The sequence below is a fragment of the Vipera berus genome (assembly GCF_964194415.1).
Source record: "Vipera berus genome assembly, chromosome: Z".
NCBI classification, from domain to species: domain Eukaryota; kingdom Metazoa; phylum Chordata; class Lepidosauria; order Squamata; family Viperidae; genus Vipera; species Vipera berus.
This window is the reverse complement of record NC_138205.1, coordinates 100,967,418-100,987,663: the sequence shown is the minus strand read 5'-3', so window position 1 is coordinate 100,987,663 and position 20,246 is coordinate 100,967,418. Positions and strand designations below refer to the sequence as shown.

At 37.4% G+C, this 20,246-nt stretch overlaps 1 protein-coding gene across 1 annotated transcript; it reads left to right on the top strand.

Moving 5' to 3' along the window:
• Positions 1–412: 412 nt before the first annotated feature.
• MIOS (meiosis regulator for oocyte development) lies at positions 413–19,642 on the top strand. The gene is made up of 11 exons (XM_081345206.1): positions 413–701; positions 1,870–3,233; positions 3,777–3,875; positions 4,310–4,567; positions 6,729–6,898; positions 7,858–7,923; positions 8,810–8,968; positions 9,324–9,476; positions 9,711–9,915; positions 16,194–16,323; positions 17,852–19,642. Exons 2-11 carry the CDS (start codon positions 1,946–1,948, stop codon positions 17,946–17,948), a joined length of 2,625 nt encoding a protein of 874 aa, XP_081201332.1. The 5' UTR covers positions 413–701; positions 1,870–1,945; the 3' UTR covers positions 17,949–19,642.
• Positions 19,643–20,246: the final 604 nt, after the last annotated feature.

Sequence of the window (20,246 nt, the reverse complement as noted above, 5' to 3'; positions counted from 1 at the left end):
GTTCAGCAACTCTTAGCTCTAGCCCTTTTTCCTAGATCAGCCAAATCCATCCAGGCTGCGTCACGACAGATGGACGCATAAACATAATTTGTGGCTTGTCCGTCAGCCGGCCCAGGCTTTCAGCGCTCTTCTTCCTCAGGGGCAGAAAGACACGCTGCTTAGCTCCGCCTGGAAAAAGTCTTCGAGTCAACTGCCAGTCAACCCGACCGGAGATGCCCACAAAGTGAGCCTAGCAACATTCGCAGAAAACCCGCAATTCGGAAGCCGGGGCCGCCAAAAACAATTCATGGGAAGTAGCATTCCTGATAAACTTTCATAAAACCACCCCCTTCCTTCTCGGAAGCATTTGCTCTTCATGCCGGAAGTAGAAACTTCTCTGAAGGCGGAAGTCCGAATTTTTGTGGAGGAGCTGCTTTCATGTTTTCAAAGGTGTTTTCCCACCACCACCACCATCTCGTCTTAATCTGCGTAATTCCGGCGGCCTCGGGGAGGTGGGAGTCGCGGAGCCCTGCCCTGCCAAGTAGTTTCTCTCCAATTTTCACTTCGCGGTGGCAGCAATCAGAGCCGCTGATTTTACTGAGGTCTGGAGCGCAGAGTGTTCAATAGATTGTCGCCGATCTCGAGTATCAGCAGATTTTTTTCCCCTTCAGACCTGATTTTAGGAAAAAATGCGGGCACGGAACTTAGAGCTCTCCGTCACGGTAATTAGACTTTTTAACATTACGATAGAATTTCGTGAGGCGAGACTGCAACGTACGTTAACATTACTAACTAAGGTCCTTGTAAGTCCTGTGGTGTTTTTTTTCCTCGTGATGTTGCAATCGTTAATGATCACTGTGATGCTCGTAGTTCAGACGTTCAAATCTTATACTAAACGTGGCTTGGTGGATAGTGGACCTTTTCTCTCAAATTTGTCACCTCTTTGCTTAATTGAATTCAGAGTACTTGGGAATTGCTAACTTGCTGCGTTTAATCTGCAAAAAAACAAACAAAAATAAACCCCAACAATGAAGGTAGTATGAAGTATGAGATAGTCTAGATATTGCTCAACTTCAATTCCCAGAAATGATTAAAAACTTTCATATTTATCTGGTTTAGAAAGTAAATGCCTCATACTGTGCTCTCTTGACTCTGTATATAAGAATCGATCCTACCTTTTGTACTGTATAATCCAGTAAGAAAAATCAACAAAGCAAGCAAAAGGATTATAGATAGTCCTCAATTTACAATCATTTATTTACAACTATTTGAAGTTACAGTGGCACTGAAAAAAGTGACTTATGATCGTTTTTCACACTTACGACCATTGCAGCATCCCCATGGTCATATGATCAAAATTCAGCCTCTTGGCAACTGACTCATATTTGACGGTTGCAGTGTCCTGGGGTCATGTGAGAAATTTTGGGGTCAATTGTAGTCGCAAGACTGGAAAGAAGGTTTAACAAAAAAAACACCTATTGATTTATTTCATTAAATTCATTATAGTTACCACCCTTAACAAACTGGGTAGCTTACAAAATCTAATATAAGATAATTAAAAACATAGAGAAAGCAACTCAAGCTAAAAACATATATTAAAACACAGTATGGCAGCTGCCCTCTCTCCTCTTCCCCCAACAAATTAACCCCAGGCCTGGGACTAAAGTCAGATTTTAAATGCTTTTCAAAACCCTAGGTGCCACCTGAATTTTTGAATGAGGAATGGTATTGCTGAATTAGTAAACCATTTGAAATTTTTGGTTGTGTAATTGCCATCTGGGAACAAGAAACTTGAAGGTACTTTGCAGTGCTCATTTGGAATGATGTAAATGTAAATGATGTAAATTTGATAATATGACATTGATTATTATTTTTTCTTTTTACAAAAAGGGGTCCATATGAGTGAACTCAGCTCTAGTTTCCCAACAACGTTTTAAGCTGCCTGATTCAATTTGGAGGAACAGATATGAGTGGCTCCAAACCTGATATTCTGTGGGCTCCACACCATGTCGATAGATTTGTTTTATGTGACTCAGAACTCAGTCTTTATCGTATTGAATCTGCAGTAAGTTCAGAACTCAAAGCAGGATCACTGCGTTTATCTGAAGAAACTGCAGCTACTCTTTTGTCCATTAATTCAGAGACTCCATATTTAAAATGTGTGGCTTGGTATCCAAAATATGATCCTGAATGTCTACTGGCAGTTGGCCAAGCTAATGGTCGAGTTGTCTTGACTAGCCTTGGCCAAGACCACAATTCAAAATGTAAAGATTTGATAGGAAAAGAATTTGTTCCAAAGCATGCTCGACAGTGTAACACCTTGGCATGGAATCCATTAGACAGTAACTGGCTTGCTGCTGGCTTGGATAAACATCGAGCTGATTTTTCAGTATTGATCTGGGATATAAGTAGTAAATACACTCCAGAAATTTCAATTGCCACTGAGAAATTAAGGCTTTCAAGTGATATTGAATCAGGATTAGTTGTAACAAAATCACTGTATGAATTAGGTCAGAATGATGCTTGTCTTTCTCTTTGTTGGCTTCCACGAGATCAGAAACTTCTTTTAGCTGGAATGCACCGAAACCTGGCTATTTTTGACCTTAGAAACACAAGCCAAAAAATGTTTGTGAATACCAAGGCTGTTCAGGGTGTTACTGTTGATCCATACTTCCATGATCGTGTGGCTTCCTTCTATGAAGGGCAGGTTGCCATATGGGACCTTAGAAAATTTGAGAAACCTGTACTAACCCTGACAGAACAACCAAAACCATTAATAAAAGCAGCATGGTGTCCTACAAGAACTGGGTTATTAGCTACTTTAACCAGAGATAGTAACATCATCAAGCTGTACGATATGCAGCACACTCCCACACCTATAGGGGATGAAACGGAACCTACAATAATTGAAAGAAGTGTTCAGCCTTGCGAGCACTATATTGCTTCCTTTGCATGGCATCCATCAAGTCAAAATCGAATGGTCGTTGTGGCTTCTAACAGGACTATGTCAGATTTTACTGTGTTTGAAAGAATATCTCTGGCATGGAGTCCAGTTACTTCTTTAATGTGGGCTTGTGGAAGACATTTGTATGAATGCACAGAAGAAACTAGATCTTTTGAAAAAGACATAGCCACCAAAATGCGCCTCAGGGCTTTATCCAGATATGGCCTAGATACAGAACAGGTCTGGAGAAACCATATTCTTGCAGGAAATGAAGATCCACAACTGAAGTCACTTTGGTACACTCTGCACTATATCCTTAAAATAGTATTTGCCACACAGGATGACTGATTCCTTCCATTCCGGGGCCTTTTTGAAACATGGATTTGTGCAGAATATATTTGGGGTGGTCCCTTTTTTCAGATTAACATAAGGAGACATTTGGGCCCTGGCATTATGCATCATTATATAAAACAGTACTAATGGCTTTCAGAAAGCTATACCTTTGTTACTTAATGTGTCTAAAGAAATCTACATTTTTGTTGATTTAAGACTGAAAAGAAAGATAATCTCTGAGTTTCCTTATCAAACTTGATAATACATGTCTGTTATAACCACTTTCTGCTATTATATAGTTATTAGCTATTAGTTATTCAGAGGATTACACTAAGCGTATAAATAATTTTGGAGAGGGTGTTTGCACAATTCCTTGGATCAAGGAAACCAAATCAAAGTTGGTTTCTTTATGATACCACCTCTAATTCAGTAGCAAATTAGGAAATATTAATTAATAAATATAATATTGTTTTTGCCTCACACATCATCTTATTAAGTTATTTCCTATACTGGAAAATACTTATGAAGCAATATGCTGATGATATGGATCAAAAATTCACAGGAAACAAAGGATCTTTGGTTTATGCAGGCATCAAATCTATAGTGAAAACTTCTATGGGTAAGTTCATTTTGCATATTTCATTATTTGATAACATATTAAATAATTTAAAAGTGAATGTCTTTTAAGCTTTCATGGCCTACCCAGTATTACAGATTCATCTATTGACAACTTCTTAAAGAAACTAATATTTTTTTCCATGGACCTGCATGGTGTGCCATTTGATTCATGGTAAAGTAACATTTGATTTAGAGAGGTGGCAGTAGGTGCAACATTATGTAGTCAACACTTTTCTCTTTGAAACCAATACATTGCATTGTCCTAGTTAATAGCATGATTGAATGCTAATAACAATGTTAAACAATAATAATGATAAAACAATGCTTAAAGATTGTTGCAATACCTATATTATAATGATAAATTTAACATGATACATTCAGATATTAAGAAGTTGTGTTTATTGTGTCTAATGTCAATCCATAATTCCTTTTCAGGAACAACAGAGAACTTGAGGCACAGCCGAAGTGGATCTGATAGACATGCAGATATTATTCAGTATATGAGTGAGGAAAGATCACTGGCTTTGCAGCTTTGTGGATGGGTAAAGAAGGGGGCAGATCTGGATGTGGAACCCTTTCTGTGCTCTTTGGAGCAAGAAGGAGACTGGGAGCGAGCTGCTGCTGTAGCATTATTTAATTTGGACATCCGACGAGCAATACAGATAATGAACAAAGGAGCATCTTCTGGCAAAGGTGTGTTATGATGTACTACCACTTATACAGCATTTGTTCATGCTGAATATTATTTATATGTTTATCTGTTAATCAGACTGCTTTAAGCATTGTTAAATCCAAAGGTACAAAAAATACCTTTTTTTGATTCAAGGACTGCTTTATAGAATGACATAAGAAAACTGGGACCTAGTTTATACTTCTATTTGTAGAACATATGAAATTTCATTTGCTACCAAACTGTTTAGTCCCTTAGCTTGCACAAAAATCTGTGGGATTGTGGTTAATGACTTTTAATTTCTCCTGGTTATTCTTTAGATTCAAGCTTGTAGAAACACTTGGACCATAACTTCGTCATTTATCTAATGGTATATGAAAATTAGAATTCAAGTATCTTGAACAAGAGCTGTGTGGTGACCTAGTGGTGACCTAGTGGTGAAGATGCTCACCTCCCATTTGGAAGGTAGAGAGTTCAGTTCTAGGTAGCAGCAGATGTTTCTTTCCTAGGATGCAAAGAAAAAATATGCTGTGAACAAGAAAGGCATCCAGCCAGTAAATGCTCAGCTCCTTCCAGTCATGGCCTTAGATAGTTCACCTGAGTTGATTGGTACCCAACTCAGTGGATTGGTTCAGAGTATTTTTACAGAATCAGCAGGGCCAAGTGTTGAGAAATTGTAAAATATACATATCTAAAAATTAATTGAATTCAAGTATTATTGCAAGTTTATTGAACCCTCAAAGAATGTGTTATAAAGAATGGATGTTTGCTTGTTTTTTCTTCCTGTTAGCATTGTAAGAAATATGAAGGTTCTTTAAGTCATGATCTGTATCAGTTTTGGGTCCAAATAACTACATGTAATTATTACAATACAATTACAATACAACATTGGAAGAAACTATTATAATTAAGGATCTTAATGTTATTTCAAACTATATTCTTAAAACCTGGAATTTGTCACCTCCTTTGGCTCGGTTGAGTCTGGGTGTCAGGGACACACTGAGCCGATCAAGGTTACTTGTTAATGGTTGCAATGTGTATTACAAGGACAGACTGTCTGTAATGGTCTGTGGGAGTTAAAGTCTTTGCCATTTTCTGCTGTGCAAGGTGTTTAAACTCAGTCACCTCTTCACACCTCCCACCATTCTATTTGGAAATCCCACTATACTGGGATATAACAAAAGGATAATTTTATATAAATGGAAAATTAACTTCCTGACTTTAAGGAATGGGTACAGTATATGAATGTGTTATTTATTTTTTAAAAATCTTTCTCTTCCAACATTGAGGAAATGAAACCATATCTTGCAGTATAGTATATATTTAGTGATAAGCTGAAGGATTGAATTTTATATTGTTATCAATAGTTATTGCATGGGTCTTTTCCTTTTTTCAATTTATTTTTTATTTTTGTCATATTTATTACATTTGAATCATCATATGACACAGACTGCATATACTTGCAAATACAAGTACCCCTCGACTTAACGATCATAACTGACCCCAAATTTCTGTTGCTAAGAAAGGCAGTTAAGTAAGTTTTGCCCCATGTATATGTTCTTGCCATAGTTGTTATGTGAATCACTGCAAGAACACTGTTGTTAAGTGAATCTGGCTTCCCCATTGACTTTGTCAGAAGGTGCAAAAGATGATCACATGACCCCAAGACACTGCAACCGTCAAACATGAGTCAGTAGCCAAGCGTCTGAATTTTTATCATGTGACCATGGGGATGCTACAATGGTCATAAGTGTGAAAAACAGTTATAAGTCATTTTTTTCAGTGCCATTGTAACTTAGAACAATCACTAAATGAACTGTTGTAAGTCAAGGACACCTGTAAACCGAGAATTTTAAGTACCAAAAAATTAAGTTTGCCTTATCCATGCATGGGCTTGGAAATATATTTTTAAAAGTACTATATTTCCCATATAGGCTCACATATAAGCCAATCTACAGATAAAGTTTAACTTGATTTTTTTTCCTCTTCCCCTATTTGGTATTGTAGGGATGGGGTTTCTTTTGTATTTCTCATTAAAAAATTTTTTAAAAAAGATTGATGCATTTCACAGAATGATACTTTATGTATATTTTGATCTGTTGCTTATTGCTTATTATGTTGCTGGTAATTCTGCTGCTGACTTTAGGTTGTATATATATATATATATATATTTTTGCAATGCAGGTGATCTAAATCTTAATGTGGTGGCTATGGCATTGTCAGGCTATACAGATGAAAAGAATTCCTTATGGAGAGAAATGTGCAGCACTCTTAGGTTGCAGCTGAACAATCCTTACTTATGCGCCATGTTTGCTTTTTTGACCAGTGAATCAGGGTGTTATGATGGGGTTTTGGTAAGCTTTTACCAAATTTTTAAAATTAAAAACTGTATCATTATTGAAATATGTAGCAAATAATTCATTTTTATGGATTATTCAGTGTCAGATTAGGAGTTTGATCTATCAATTAAAGTGGTATAAATTTTGAGCCTTTGAGACAAAGGCAAAAGATATTTATGATAGAATGTATTGTGGCAACACAGTTGAAAGTAGGTTTTCTTTGCATTAATTGTCCTTGCTCTTATGCAAAATATTTTGAAAAATCCCTGACATTTATGAGAAGGTAATCAAATGTGATTACTTGATCCAAAATATATACTAGTAATCAAGTACCGGTAATTAGAAAATGAAGGATTAATGAAAATGTATCATGTTTTTAAGAATTTGATACTGTTTTTATATTTTATATGGGGTGTGTGGTGGCTCAGTGGTTGAGACGCTGGGTTGCCAGCTGGAAAGCCAGCAACCCAGGTTTGAGACCTGAGTGCCACACGATGGGGTGAGCTCCAATCCTCGGGCGAAGTCCTGCCAACCTAGCAGTTCAAAAGCATGCAAATGCGAGTACATAAATAGGTACTGCTTTGATGGGAATGTAACAGTGCTCCGTGATGTCATGTTGGCCACATGACTGTGGAAATGTTTTTGTGGATGGTGCTGGCTAAATGGCCTTGAAATGGAGATGAGCACCACCCCCTAGAGTTGGCAATGACTAATTTGCAGGGACTCCTTTACCATTTTTACCTTTATATTTTATATTTTCAAATTGCAATATATAGATACTGTCCTACTTGTTACCTCATTTTCATGAAAAAATAAATCATTTTAGATTATGGTAAAAATCTCTCTCTCTCTCTCTCTCTCTCTCTCTCTCTCTCTCTCTCTCTCTCTCTCTCTCTCTCTCTCTCTCTCTCTCTCTCTCGTGTGTGTGTGTCTCTCTCTCTCTCTGTGTGTGTGTGTGTGTGTGGTTTTTTCAGAATGAAAGTAATGTAGCTGTACGAGACAGAGTGGCATTCGCTTGTAAATTCCTAACTGATATGCAGGTAAGGTGATCAGATGTGCTGCCATTTTTTTCTGTTTACTCCAAAGTTCTTTCTAGAAAATACACTATGTTGAAAAGAACAAATAATAACACACTACATCAAAATGATAAATATTTTGTGCTATTCTGGGCATCAGTGTGCCTATAGATCAATATTTCTCAACCTTGGCAACTTAAAGAGATGCATACTTGAACTCCCAGATTTTCCTAGTCTAAGTTTGATTGGAAACAGTTAGGGTTTGAATTTATTTCACATTTCATTGCTGATAGTGACTACCCAGGCCCTTGGCGGTCTCTGAGCTTGGATGTTTTCTTGGAGACATTTCATTACTCAAAATAGCACTGCTAATATTATCTAGTTTGAGTGATGAAATGTCTGCCAGAAAGCAACCAAGCTCAGAGACCACCAAGCTAACCAAGCTACAAGTATTTTCCTTTATTGGTATAGTGACCACCCTGTGATATTCTGAGCACAGATAATCCTGTTATATTTTGAATTGGCTTCCTATTGACACAAACCTAGTGCTCTTATCAAGCAACAGTATGGCGTTTGCATTTTCTTTAATTGTTAAGAAAAGGTTCCTTAAGTGTTCTTTTCTATCAAAAGTAGAGACCTCAGCATCTAAAGCTGTGGTTTCTCCCAGCAATTTCTCATATATATTCTGCAGATAAGTCAAATTAATGAGGTGATATTTCAGAAATATTTTGAACTGAAAGACATTGAAAATATGGATAATTTATATTATATTTAATATTTTGTTCATATTAAGAAAAAATTGACACAATATATATTTAATACCATATAGAGGCGTGCCACATTTGTGTGGGTGGGAAATAGGTAATAACAGGTTAAAAACATAGAGAAAATCATAATTTCTTTTTAATAGCTAAACAGATTTGTTGAAAAACTAACAAATGAAATGAAAGAGGCTGGAAATCTTGAAGGAATCCTACTGACAGGACTCACGAGTGATGGAGTTGATCTGATGGAAAGTTATGTAGATAGAACAGGGGATGTTCAGACAGCAAGCTATTGTATGCTGCAGGTTTGTATCTTTTTTGAAAATAATTCAAGCTTCAACATTTGTGAAAATACTATGCCTTGCTTTACACATTTCTGTTTTTGCTTGCCTTTGAGGTAAATCATTTTTCATTTTATTGTTTCATTTTATGATCTGTGTGGTATCTTCAGTAAAATATTTTTGAATATTCATCTCCCTACTATTTCTAAATCACTTAGTTCAAGCTTGGGGACAGTATATAAAATAGGATTACTTTTGTGAAGACTAGCTAGGGTTTTTTTACCTTTGTAAAAAAAATAACCCATAATTTTTAACTTCAACAGAAATGTTATATTTTTCTTGAATGCATTTTTGTTGTTGTTCATATTTACCTTTTTAGGGTTCTCCCTCTGAAGTGCTCAAAGATGAGCGAGTTCAATATTGGATTGAAAGTTACCGGAATCTGTTGGATGCATGGAGATTTTGGCATAAACGAGCTGAATTTGACATCCATCGAAGTAAGCTGGATCCCAGCTCAAAACCTTTAGCACAGGTAAGTATTCTTGACTATGTAGCAATTTAATTAATCTAGTATCTTTAAGGACCTTAATTAAAGTATGGCACTATCTTGCTTGCTACATTTTTCAAGCCTATTCATACAGAGCTAATCTTCCATTTATGTATGAGTTACAGTAAAACAGATACCTTTGTCAACATTATTTTGGAAATCATTTGCTTTTGTGTTTTGATGATATAAGGAGATGTATGTTTTATTTTTTTCGGCTAGGTATTTGTAAGTTGCAACTTCTGTGGAAAATCAATCTCTTATAGCTGCTCAACTATACCACATCAAGGCCGAGGTTTCAGTCAGTATGGTGTAAGTGGATCACCAACCAAATCAAAAGTCACAAGTTGTCCTGGTTGCCGCAAACCTCTTCCTCGCTGTGCTCTTTGTCTGATAAATATGGGCACTCCAGTTTCCTGCTGTCCCGGTGTGTTTTCCTAGTTTGAAATTGTTCATTTGATTCAAAGATTTCTAGCTCTGAAAAACAATTGTTGTGAGTTCTTCAGCTGTTTTTCTTTGTACATAATTAATGAAATTCAGGACGCTTTTAGTATAAAATTTTTCAGCTATCTATTGAAAACTCATCTCTTCATTCAGGCTTACCAATATAACTATTGAAAGAATCGTCCTTTTCTTTTTAACCAGTATTTTGTTTTTTAAAATTAACTGCTGTTTTCATTATAAACTGCTTGAAAAATAGTTCAGTATAGGAAATGGTGTGCAGTGGAATATAAAAATATTACATTAATATTTGAATAACATTGTCTATAATATGCTGCTGATTGTAACTGAGTTCAATTTTATTCCATTTTCTTTGCTGTGATATAAGTTAAAACTGCTTATAGTAAAATGCAATTAAAAAGCCAGTATTTCTGGCAAGTACCAGGAGACTGACTCAGGAAAATAGTTAGCATTCATTAATTATCAAACATACTAAAATCAGACAACTCATGATCTGCTGGGTCCTCTTTTCATAGATGTTTCTTATCTAAACAGAGAAACAGAATCATCCGAGGGTGGGTAAAAAAGCAGTGGGATTGTGAACAATGTCTGACTTCTTATTGGTTTCCCTATTGAGTTCCCCCATGGGAAGCTGGCAGGAAGCAGAAATCTTCCTCCCTCTCCTGAAGTTCTGGCTGTCCCACCATCCCAATAATGATATAGATTGTAATCCGGGCAACTTGGCAAATGCCTGGCACTTAGGTTAGTTGCAGTGTCCCTTGGTGATCACATCATGACCATTTGGAACCTTCCCAGCTAGCTTCCCACAAGCAAAGACAATAGAGAAGTCAACAGAGAAGGTTGCCCGTTGCACCCGTCCCTTTTTCTCCCCAAAAGTCCTATTCTGCAGCACCTACCCTTGGCACTCTACCCCCCCCGCCCCATTTCTTGTCTATCCCCTGCCACTTCCTGTTTAACCTTTGTGGTTTTGAGTTGTAATGGCAACTGGGAATGCCATCACTAAGCAATGTGGTATAGGATATCATTCTTTACCACTGCATCACTTAGTGATGGAAATTCCAGTCCTCCAATTGCCCTCATAATTCAAGAACTGTTTGTATGTTCTGTTACATAAGCAAACGGGGGGAAAAAACTTTATAACTGAAATCCAGGAATGCTGTTTTGCTTTATCTCAACTTGTTTGGCATGAGAGAATTGTCAATCCAAAGCTGTTTTAGTCATGCAGGGTTAATTCAAGAATTTCTTGGATTCCTTTCTTTGCAAATTCAGAACACAAATATATATGAGGAAAACAACTATTTACTTCAGTTGCATAAAACAAGAGGCAAATGAAATGACAAATTTTATTTTTGAATTTTTTTCACAATGAAGGGCTTCCTGTCCTGTTTGTCTGGGATGAGATGTCATCAATAAGCAGATAATAGCCTGTTACACATGTCTACCAGAAGCTCACAGCAAGTTGTGGTAGAAGCCATGACGTAGGTTTCTCAATGGGGAAAAGCACACCTATATTCAACCTAAATAAGAAAAAATGTCTTGATTTGGAGGCCATTTGATTGCAGGATTGTACCATTTTTTCTTCTTGGTTTGTTTTACTACAGGGGTGTCAAACTGCTGGCCCACGGGCTGGATGCATCATAGCGAAACCGCACCCACCCCATTGCTGGCAATGGCAAAAAAAGTCACGATACGCTGCGACACGTCACGTGACGTTGCAAATTTGACATCCATGGTTTACTACAACTTGCTAAGAATGGGGCTGCCCTTGAAGACAACCTGGAAAATTCAGCTGGTCCAAAATACAGTTACACTCATGCTCAGGGATCAGTTACAACACAACAACAGCAATTATTACTGATCATTATCTATAAAGCCTTATATGGCTTGAGGCCTGGGTATTTTAGAAATACCCAGGAATGTTTTTTTGTTTGTTTGTTTGTTTGTTTGATTTATATACCACCCCTCTCCAAGGACTCGGGGCGGTGTACAGGGCAATTAAAACGCTAACAACACACAAGGTATAAAAATTAAAATAAGATTAAATCAATAGCCCTAAGTAATAAATACATTCTAATACATTTCCCAAAGATTTCTTCCCTTTGTATTTAAAATAACTAGGGAATGCTTGCTAAGAGCTTTAATTACCAGGAGGCACGGTGAGAAGAAGTAGCAGCAGGGATTCTTCTCTATAGCATCTCCCCTTAGTTTGTCCCCTGACACAAGGATAGCCCCCATCATTATGGGCTTCTTAAGCAAGCATGTGTAGATTAATTATATTAGCTATACTATGTTCAATAAATTTAACTTACAATTTTAACATTGAAATAGTTTAATTTGATTACTATTTTTAATTGAGATATCAACTTGTATTGCATTTTATATGTAACTTCTTTAAGTCATTTGGAGTCCTTATAGTTTCAGAATACACACACACACACACACACTACATATATACATACATAAGTAGATGCAAGTAAGAGTCTGATTTTCCCTTATCGCCTTTACAAAAGCCAAATTTGAGCTTATATTAAAATAGGTAATTTGAATTTGGGGTACTATGAAGGGGGAGGAAGCAACTTAGATAAAAGTGATCATACAACAAATACAAGAAACATAACAGCAAAATCAGAAAAAAATGATATTTTAGTTTTGATTGAAATGGGTATCTATGGAACTTCTCAGTCATCCAGGTCATAGTTATCCCAAAGATGCTTTTTTATGAGGCAACTGAACTTTCTTGTTTTTCTTTGAAGACGTTTCGCTTCTCATCCAAGAAGCTTCTTCAGTTCTGACTGTATGATGAGGAATGGAAGGATTTATACTCCTTGCAGACAGCTGATCATTTGCATTCTTTTAGAGAGTTGTTGAGGCCACCTGGAGGATTATCTGGGTCACCTGAGTATCGCATATGGAACTGTTGAAAGGACTGTATTATAGACTGAAGATAGATGATGTCATATCCCTCCCCCTCTGTTGAGAGAGAGCTGTTCAATTTTGACATAGATGGCCTGTTTGACCTCTTTTTCAAACCAGCTCTCTCTGTCCAAAATGTGGATTTTGCTGACTTTTAAAGAGTGGCCTTTGTCTTTTAAATGCAGATGGACTGCTGAATCCTATCCTGGTGGGTTTGTTTTCCATGCGTTTATGAAGTGGTTGTTTTGTTTCCGCAATGTACAGATCTTCACAAGACTCACTGCGTTGTACTGCATATGCCACATTGCTCAGTTTGTGTCTCGGTGTTTTATCCTTGGGGTGGACAAGTTTCTGCCTTAGTGTATTTTTGGGTTTGAAGTGTGCACCTATGTTGTGTTGGCTGAAGATCCTCCTGAGCTTTTTCCAATATTCCTGCAATGTATGGAATGACAATGTTGCTTTGTTTATTGTTTTCTTTTTTGTCTGTTATGGAGATTTTTCTGGGGATTTGATGAGGCCCGCTTGGGATAGCCACAAGTTCTGAGGGCTTCCTTGATGTATTTTAGTTCTTTTTCTTTCCCATCTTTGCTGGTAAGCAGACCTTGAGCTTGGTGGTGTAGAGTTCTGATAACTCCCATTTTGTGTTCCAGTGGGTGATGAGAATCAAAATATAAATATTAATCTCTGTGTGTGGGTTTTCTGTAAATTTCAATGTTAAGGCTTCTGTCTTCCTTAATGTATACAGTCCAGGAAGGCTAGACTATTTTCCTTAACATCTTCACACGTGAATTTGATGTATCCGGCCACCAAGTTGATATGTTTGGTGAATGCTTCAATTTCCTGTGTTTTGATCTTGAACCAAATATCGTCCACATACCTATGCCAGTGAGTGGGTGGAATTCCCATGAAGGAGTTTAGGGTTTTGGTTTCTATGTCTTCCATGTAGATTGGCCACAACGGGGGAATGCAAGTGAACCCATGGAGCAGCCACATTTTTGTCTGTAGAAAACTTCAATGTGTTTAGAATAGATAGTGATAGGCAGAAGTCCAGCATGGCACATAACGTTTTTTTCGGACCATAAGATGCACTTTTTTTCCCAAAAGTGGGGAGGAAAACGAGGGTGCGTCTTATGATCCGAAGGTGATCCGTATGGCCAGCCCCAACCTCTGCAAGTGGAGCACGAATCGGCACGTGCTAAGAAACGCCGATCTCACGCTGCTGCAATCTGCCTTGCTCGGTTTCAGCTTCCCTTGCTACAAGAGAAAGCAGGCTGAAACGGAGTGAGGGAGATTGCCAGGAATGCAAATCGGCTGATCTCGCGCTGCTGCAATCTCCCTCGTTTCAGCCTGCTTTCTCTTGTAGCAAGAGAAGCTGAAACCGAGCGAGGGAGTTTGCAGGAGCGCGAGATTGGCCGATTCGCATTTCTGGCAATCTCCCTCGCTCTGTTTCAGCTTGCTTTCTGCAAGAGAAAGCCGGGCCGCAGGGCTGCCTCCGCTGGTACTGCTCTAATGCAGAGAGGGAAGGACAAAGGGAGGGAGGGAGGGAAGGAAGGAAGAAAGGAAGGAAAGAAGGAAGGGAGGGAGGAAGGAAGGGAGGGAGGGAGGGAGGGAGGAAGGGACAATGGGAGAGGGAGGGAGAGAGAGAAAGGGAGAGAGAGAAGGAGAAAGAAATAGGGAGGGAGAGAGGAGAAAGAAAGGGAGAGAAAGGGAGAGGGAAAGAGAGAGAAAGAAAGGGAGAGAGAGAAGGAGAAAGAGGGAGGGAAATAGAGGGAGAGAGAGAAGGAGAAATAGAGGGAAAGAGAAAAATAGAGGGAGAGAAAGGGAGAGAGGAGAAAGAAAGGGAGGGAAATAGAGGGAGAGAGGGAGGGAGAGATAGAGGGAAAGAGAAAAATAGGGAGAGAAAGGGAGATGGAGAGAAAGGGAGAGAGAGAGGAGAGAGAAAGAGGGAGGGGGAGAGAGGGAGAGAAAGAGAAGGAGAGAGAGAAATTAAATTAGTAACATGATTGTTAAGTGAATCTGGTTTCCCCACTAACTGCTTCTCAGAAGGTTGCAAAAGGCGATCACATGACCCTGGAACAATGTGACCATCATAAATACGAATTGATTGCCAAGCATCCGAATGTAAATCACATGACCCTGGGGATGCTGCAACAGTCATAAGTTTGAAAAATGGTCATAAGTCACTTTTTTCAGTGCCATTGTAACTTTGAACAGTCACTAAGTGAATCATTGTAAGTCAAGGACTACCTGTACTTTATCATTTTTTTTCCTTTTTTGGTGGGGGGTCAAGTTTTTGACACCTTGCTGGGCGACTGGTGGTACTCGTGCATTGCCTTGTCCTAAAAGTGGTACAACGGATGAAAAGGTTGAAAAGCCCTGTTTTAGTATACCAGTACTATTTGGTTCAGATTTTTTTTTCTTGTTTGCCTGCTCTAAAAACTGGGTGCGTCTTATGGTCAGGTGCGTCTTATGGTCCGAAAAATACGGTATGTGGTCTGGGCTGAAGTTGGTTCTATCACCTAAGGTGCTGTTTTGCAGCAGTTGTTTCTTCACTACGATGACAGCTTCAATTGTTGGAATGCAAGTGAAGAGGGAAGTCACATAATAGGAAACCATGGTCTCATGCGGATCCATTTTTAATTTCCAAGCCTTGCTGGTGAAGTTGTGTGTATTGTTGATTTTCTTCAGTCTACAACATAGTCCTTTCAACAGTTCCAAGAAGGCTCCACACCCATTTGCACTACTCAGGTGACCCTGATGACATAGATCAGGGGTGTCAAACTGCCAGCCCACGGGCCAGATACATCATCCGGAAGCCACGTTTACTCCATTGCCAGCAATGGCAAAACCGTCCCAATATGTTGTGCGACGTCACATGACATCACAAGTTGAACATGTCTGACATAGATAAACCTCCAGATGGCATCAACGACTCTCTAAAATGAAAATGACCAGCTGTCTGCAAGGAGTATAAATTCTTCTATTCCCCACCATCCTTCTTGGATGAGAAGTGAAACGTCTTCAAAGAAAAATGAGAAAGTGGTTGCCTCATGAAAAAGCATCTTTGGGATAACATTGCAATGGGCACTATTAAAAAATATAATTATCAGTTCTAAAGATTATTAGTCTGATTATTAAAACATGACTAAAATTTTCAACTATTTGTACCTTTTTTTTTAAGTGTTCATAAAAATAATTGTCCTATGTGCTGATTTTTAACTTGTTCTTTTCTTTTTAGTGATTTAATAACAGCTTGTCTGCTGGAACAATATTCAGTAAGCAACTCTTGATTGCTACAAAAGCAAATTAACTGATTTTTTTTCCATAAAGGAGGATCCAAGTCAGATGAAAAAGTGGACCTCAGCAAGGACAAGAAATTAGCTCAGTTCAACAACTGGTTTACTTGGTGTCACAACTGCAGGCATGGTGGTCATGCTGGACATATGCTTAGTTGGTTCAGGTAAGAAACTAAAAACAATACTAAGTGAAGCCAAGAATCCTTTTTAGCCTTATCGTGTAGCTATACCTTTAGCCAATATGTTTACACATCAACATATATCAGCATAACTCTAATTCTACGAAATAGGTAGATCTAAGAACTATATCAAGAGATAGTCAGATTTGCAAAAAATAGAGCACTTAATAAATATAAGAAAAAATTGTGTACATTCAGTGAAAGATTTGAGATTTAAAAAACTCCACCTGTTTTTCTTTAGAAGTCTAACAATTATAATTCTAAATACTACTTGCAGCTCAGTGCAAAGGTTCACAGAATAGATTATATATCCATAAGTATTGATATAGTTCTTTTAAAGAACTGACATAATCTAGTCAGTATTTTTGTCTGAATTTTTATAATTGGACTAAATGGCCAATTTATCTTTTAATGCATTTTTAATATTTGTATGTTGCCAGCAAAACTTGTTCCTCTTCCATTACATTTTTAAGTACAGTCTGGCTATAACTGCAGACACTCTTTAATTACTGGCTCCACTATTCACAAATAACCCTCAGTACGTCCAATGTTAAGTATTTATTCCATTCTGTATTAGTAAGTCAAATTTAAGTATTTTTCTTCTTTAATTGTAATCTTTATTTCCATCTAGTTTCCTGTAATGTCCAACCTTTAAGGTTCCATCCTATTATTTTTTTTAAGAATTCAAAAAATAAAATCATTTTCCCACAGGAAGGATTCTTATCATTAATTTCAAACTCTTTATTTCCTATCCATCTAGACCCTCTGTCCATTTGTAAATTTCCAAAATCAATGTTCTAATCACCTTTTCGTTCTTTATTCAAATAATAATAATAATTGAAGCTTTAACATACAGTGCTGAAAAAAAATAATCAATCCAAAGGCTCCTACTGGCTGAAAAGCAGTTAACCAGCAATTTCCAAAAGTAATTAGAAAACAGTTTATAAATTCAGTGCCCATAAAAGCACCAGCCATGGCTAGAGCTCTAAATCCCACTAGAGCAGGGGTCCTCAAGCTTGGCAACTTAAGACTTGTGGACCTCAATTCCCAGAATTCCTCAGCCAGCAAAGCTTTGGATTTGGGAACAATCCCAAATCCTTTTCTTGTCCAATGGGAAATTATAAAGAGTTGGTCTAGTTGCAGGTAGCTCATTCTGCCGTAGTCACAGTCTCCGCTTTTAGCAAAACCATCTTCAGTTAACCATTCCTTCCCTGGAAGTCTAGAACATGTTTCTATAAAAAAGTATAGCTAACCTATGGCCCTAATTAAATATCCACCATCCTATTTATAGAGTTAACTTTTCAATATTGGGAGCTTAATTTTACACTTATTAGCAATTCATAAATTATGTATATCTTATTTTCTAAGCCCTTTCTACCATGTACCACAATACCATGTTCATATTTCTTATGAAAGATATATGCATAGGTATGTATTTATACTGTGTGAACAAAGCAGTTGTTCTTGAACTGTTGAACAAAATAATATTATTCTGCTTTTTCTTCTTATACAGAGATCATAATGAATGCCCTGTTTCTGCATGTTCCTGTAAGTGTATGCAGCTGGATACAACAGGAAATCTCATCCCAGCAGAGGTTGTTCAACCATAGAACAGAGCTTTTCTAAGAATTTTCACATCTCTCTAATACGTATTCTTCACAGTCCAAATACATACCTCAGAACAAGTTATTCATGACTTGATAATAATAGAAATATAAATCATTTTATCACATCAGCAATTTGTGCAGATGGTTTTTGATGTGCTTTGTATAACCAAGTTCTGCTAGACTGAGTTTTTCAAAGGTCATGTGGGTTTTATTCAGTGGTTTGTTCAGAAGCTCTTCAGAAGCTTCATTGAAATGTGAAGGAAGACATGCTATCTGCACCTTGAGACAAAAGATGAAATACTGTTGAACACTTATCTTTCTATGAATTTTATAAACTTCTAGAAAACTGTTCACCATGAGGCAAATAAATGTTTTAGATGTATTTTACACCATTTCTATTAGTGTTTTTCTGAGAAAGTTTCTGTATTTTATTTGCTCACAGTATAGTATGGTTTAGCGACAATCCTATGACAATCTTGATTAGGTTTTATTTAGTTTGAATAAATAGATAATAAAACTGAATTTCAGGTTAATGTGAATTATAGTCATCTGAATATTGTTTTGAATGAGGACACTCATTTCTATCACAGAATTAAATGTAATAACAATCTGAAAAAGTAGCTTAATCACTGATAATAGTAGGTGCCACTTGCCATTATTATACTAATCATTTTTTTGCACCAAATCTTTCACTGCAAGTGTTTCTCCATTGATTAAAATCTGTTTAACATACAATAGAAGTTTTGTAAACATGTTACCAACAACAAAACAATAAATTGATTGGAATAGCAAGCTTATTCTTGCTGATAGAATGGATTTTTTTTTTACCTCTTGTACATTTAGTGTTCCCGGATCAGGAAGTGATGGAAATTTCTACTCCTGCATGAGTAGAAATTCATTTGGACAACATTTGGTATAGTCTGGTCTACTTACTAGTCTACATATTTTCTATCAATTACTAATACAACAAGCAGCTATTCAAAATTTCAGTAGATAACTAGAAGCTTCTCTACTTTCAGTGCAATTTAGTAACCGCTTTATATAACATTTGCCTAATTGTCAATTTTATATTTTGTATTGTGCAAGTTAGGATCTAAGAACCATGCAATATTTTAATTCACTTCTTTTCTATTTCTTGAAAAAATCTTTTTGTATGAAAAATGTTCTTCAGAAACCTAGATAATGGGCACAAATGAAAGAAATATAGAAAATATATTTCTCTCGCTTATGAAAATGGCTTCCATTTGTACTCAGGATCTGAGCAACATCTATATGCCTACTTGGTTTAAAGGGGAAAAAATCCTTAATGGATAAAATTATATTTATTTTTATGTATAGAGTTTTGTTGCATAATATGTAGATTTTCTCAGACCACTTCCAATCAAAATTTTGTTTGTTTTTAATTTTACTATATATTTTTGCAATAATAAACAATCAACTGGTTTTAATAATTATCTATTAAGCCATTAAGAGCAATTTAGAAACTATTTTTGTGTCCTTGTATTTGAAGTACTTATATTTGAGGTGCATGGATAGTAAATTGAATTTGAATTGAATTGAATTTATTAAATTTATATGCCGCCCTTCTCCCTAAGGACTCAGGGCGGCTCACAACAATAAAAAGTTAAAAAACATAAAATACAAAATTTAAAAAATAATTAAATCATAAATGTAATAAATACATAATAATTAACCCAATAAAATTATTTTAAAACTATAGTCAGTCCAGGCTCAATTGTTGGAACAGCCATGTCTTCAGGTCACGGCGGAAGGACCTAAGGTCAGGGGCCATCCGCAGCTCCGGAGGCAACTCAATCCAGAGGGTCGGCGCGCCCACAGAGAAGGCTCTCTCCCTGGGGGTCGCCAGCCAGCATTGCTTAGCCAACAGAACCCTGAGGAGGCCAACTCTGGGAGCGAACCGGGCGATGGGAGGTTGACAATGGCAGCAGGTACCCTGAGCCTAAGTCATGTAGGGCTTTAAAGGTAAATACCAGCACCTTGAATCGCATCCGGAGGGCAACCGGAAGCCAATGCAACTCGCGCAGGAGTGGTGTAACATGGGAGTATCGAGAAACTGCCATAAGCATCTGCGCGGCCGCATTCTGCACCAGCTGAAGCCTCCGGGTGCACTTCAAGGGCAGCCCCATGTAGAGAGCATTGCTGTAATCCAGGCAAGAAGTGACAAGGGCATGGGTGACCGTGCATAGGGCATCTTGGTCCAAAAAGGGGCGCAACTGGCACACCAGGCAAACCTGTGCGAAGGCCCCCTCCTGGGGCCTTCAAGTTAAGCTGTGAATCCAG

Excerpts from the sequence above, each read along its gene's own strand:
- MIOS (XM_081345206.1), top strand. The coding sequence starts at position 1,946 with ATGAGTGGCTCCAAACCTGATATTCTGTGGGCTCCACACCATGTCGAT. Across the intron at positions 3,234-3,776 it reads ACTTTGGTACACTCTGCACT|TTATGAAGCAATATGCTGAT; the intron begins ATATCCTTAAAA and ends ACTGGAAAATAC. Across the intron at positions 7,924-8,809 it reads AATTCCTAACTGATATGCAG|CTAAACAGATTTGTTGAAAA; the intron begins GTAAGGTGATCA and ends TCTTTTTAATAG.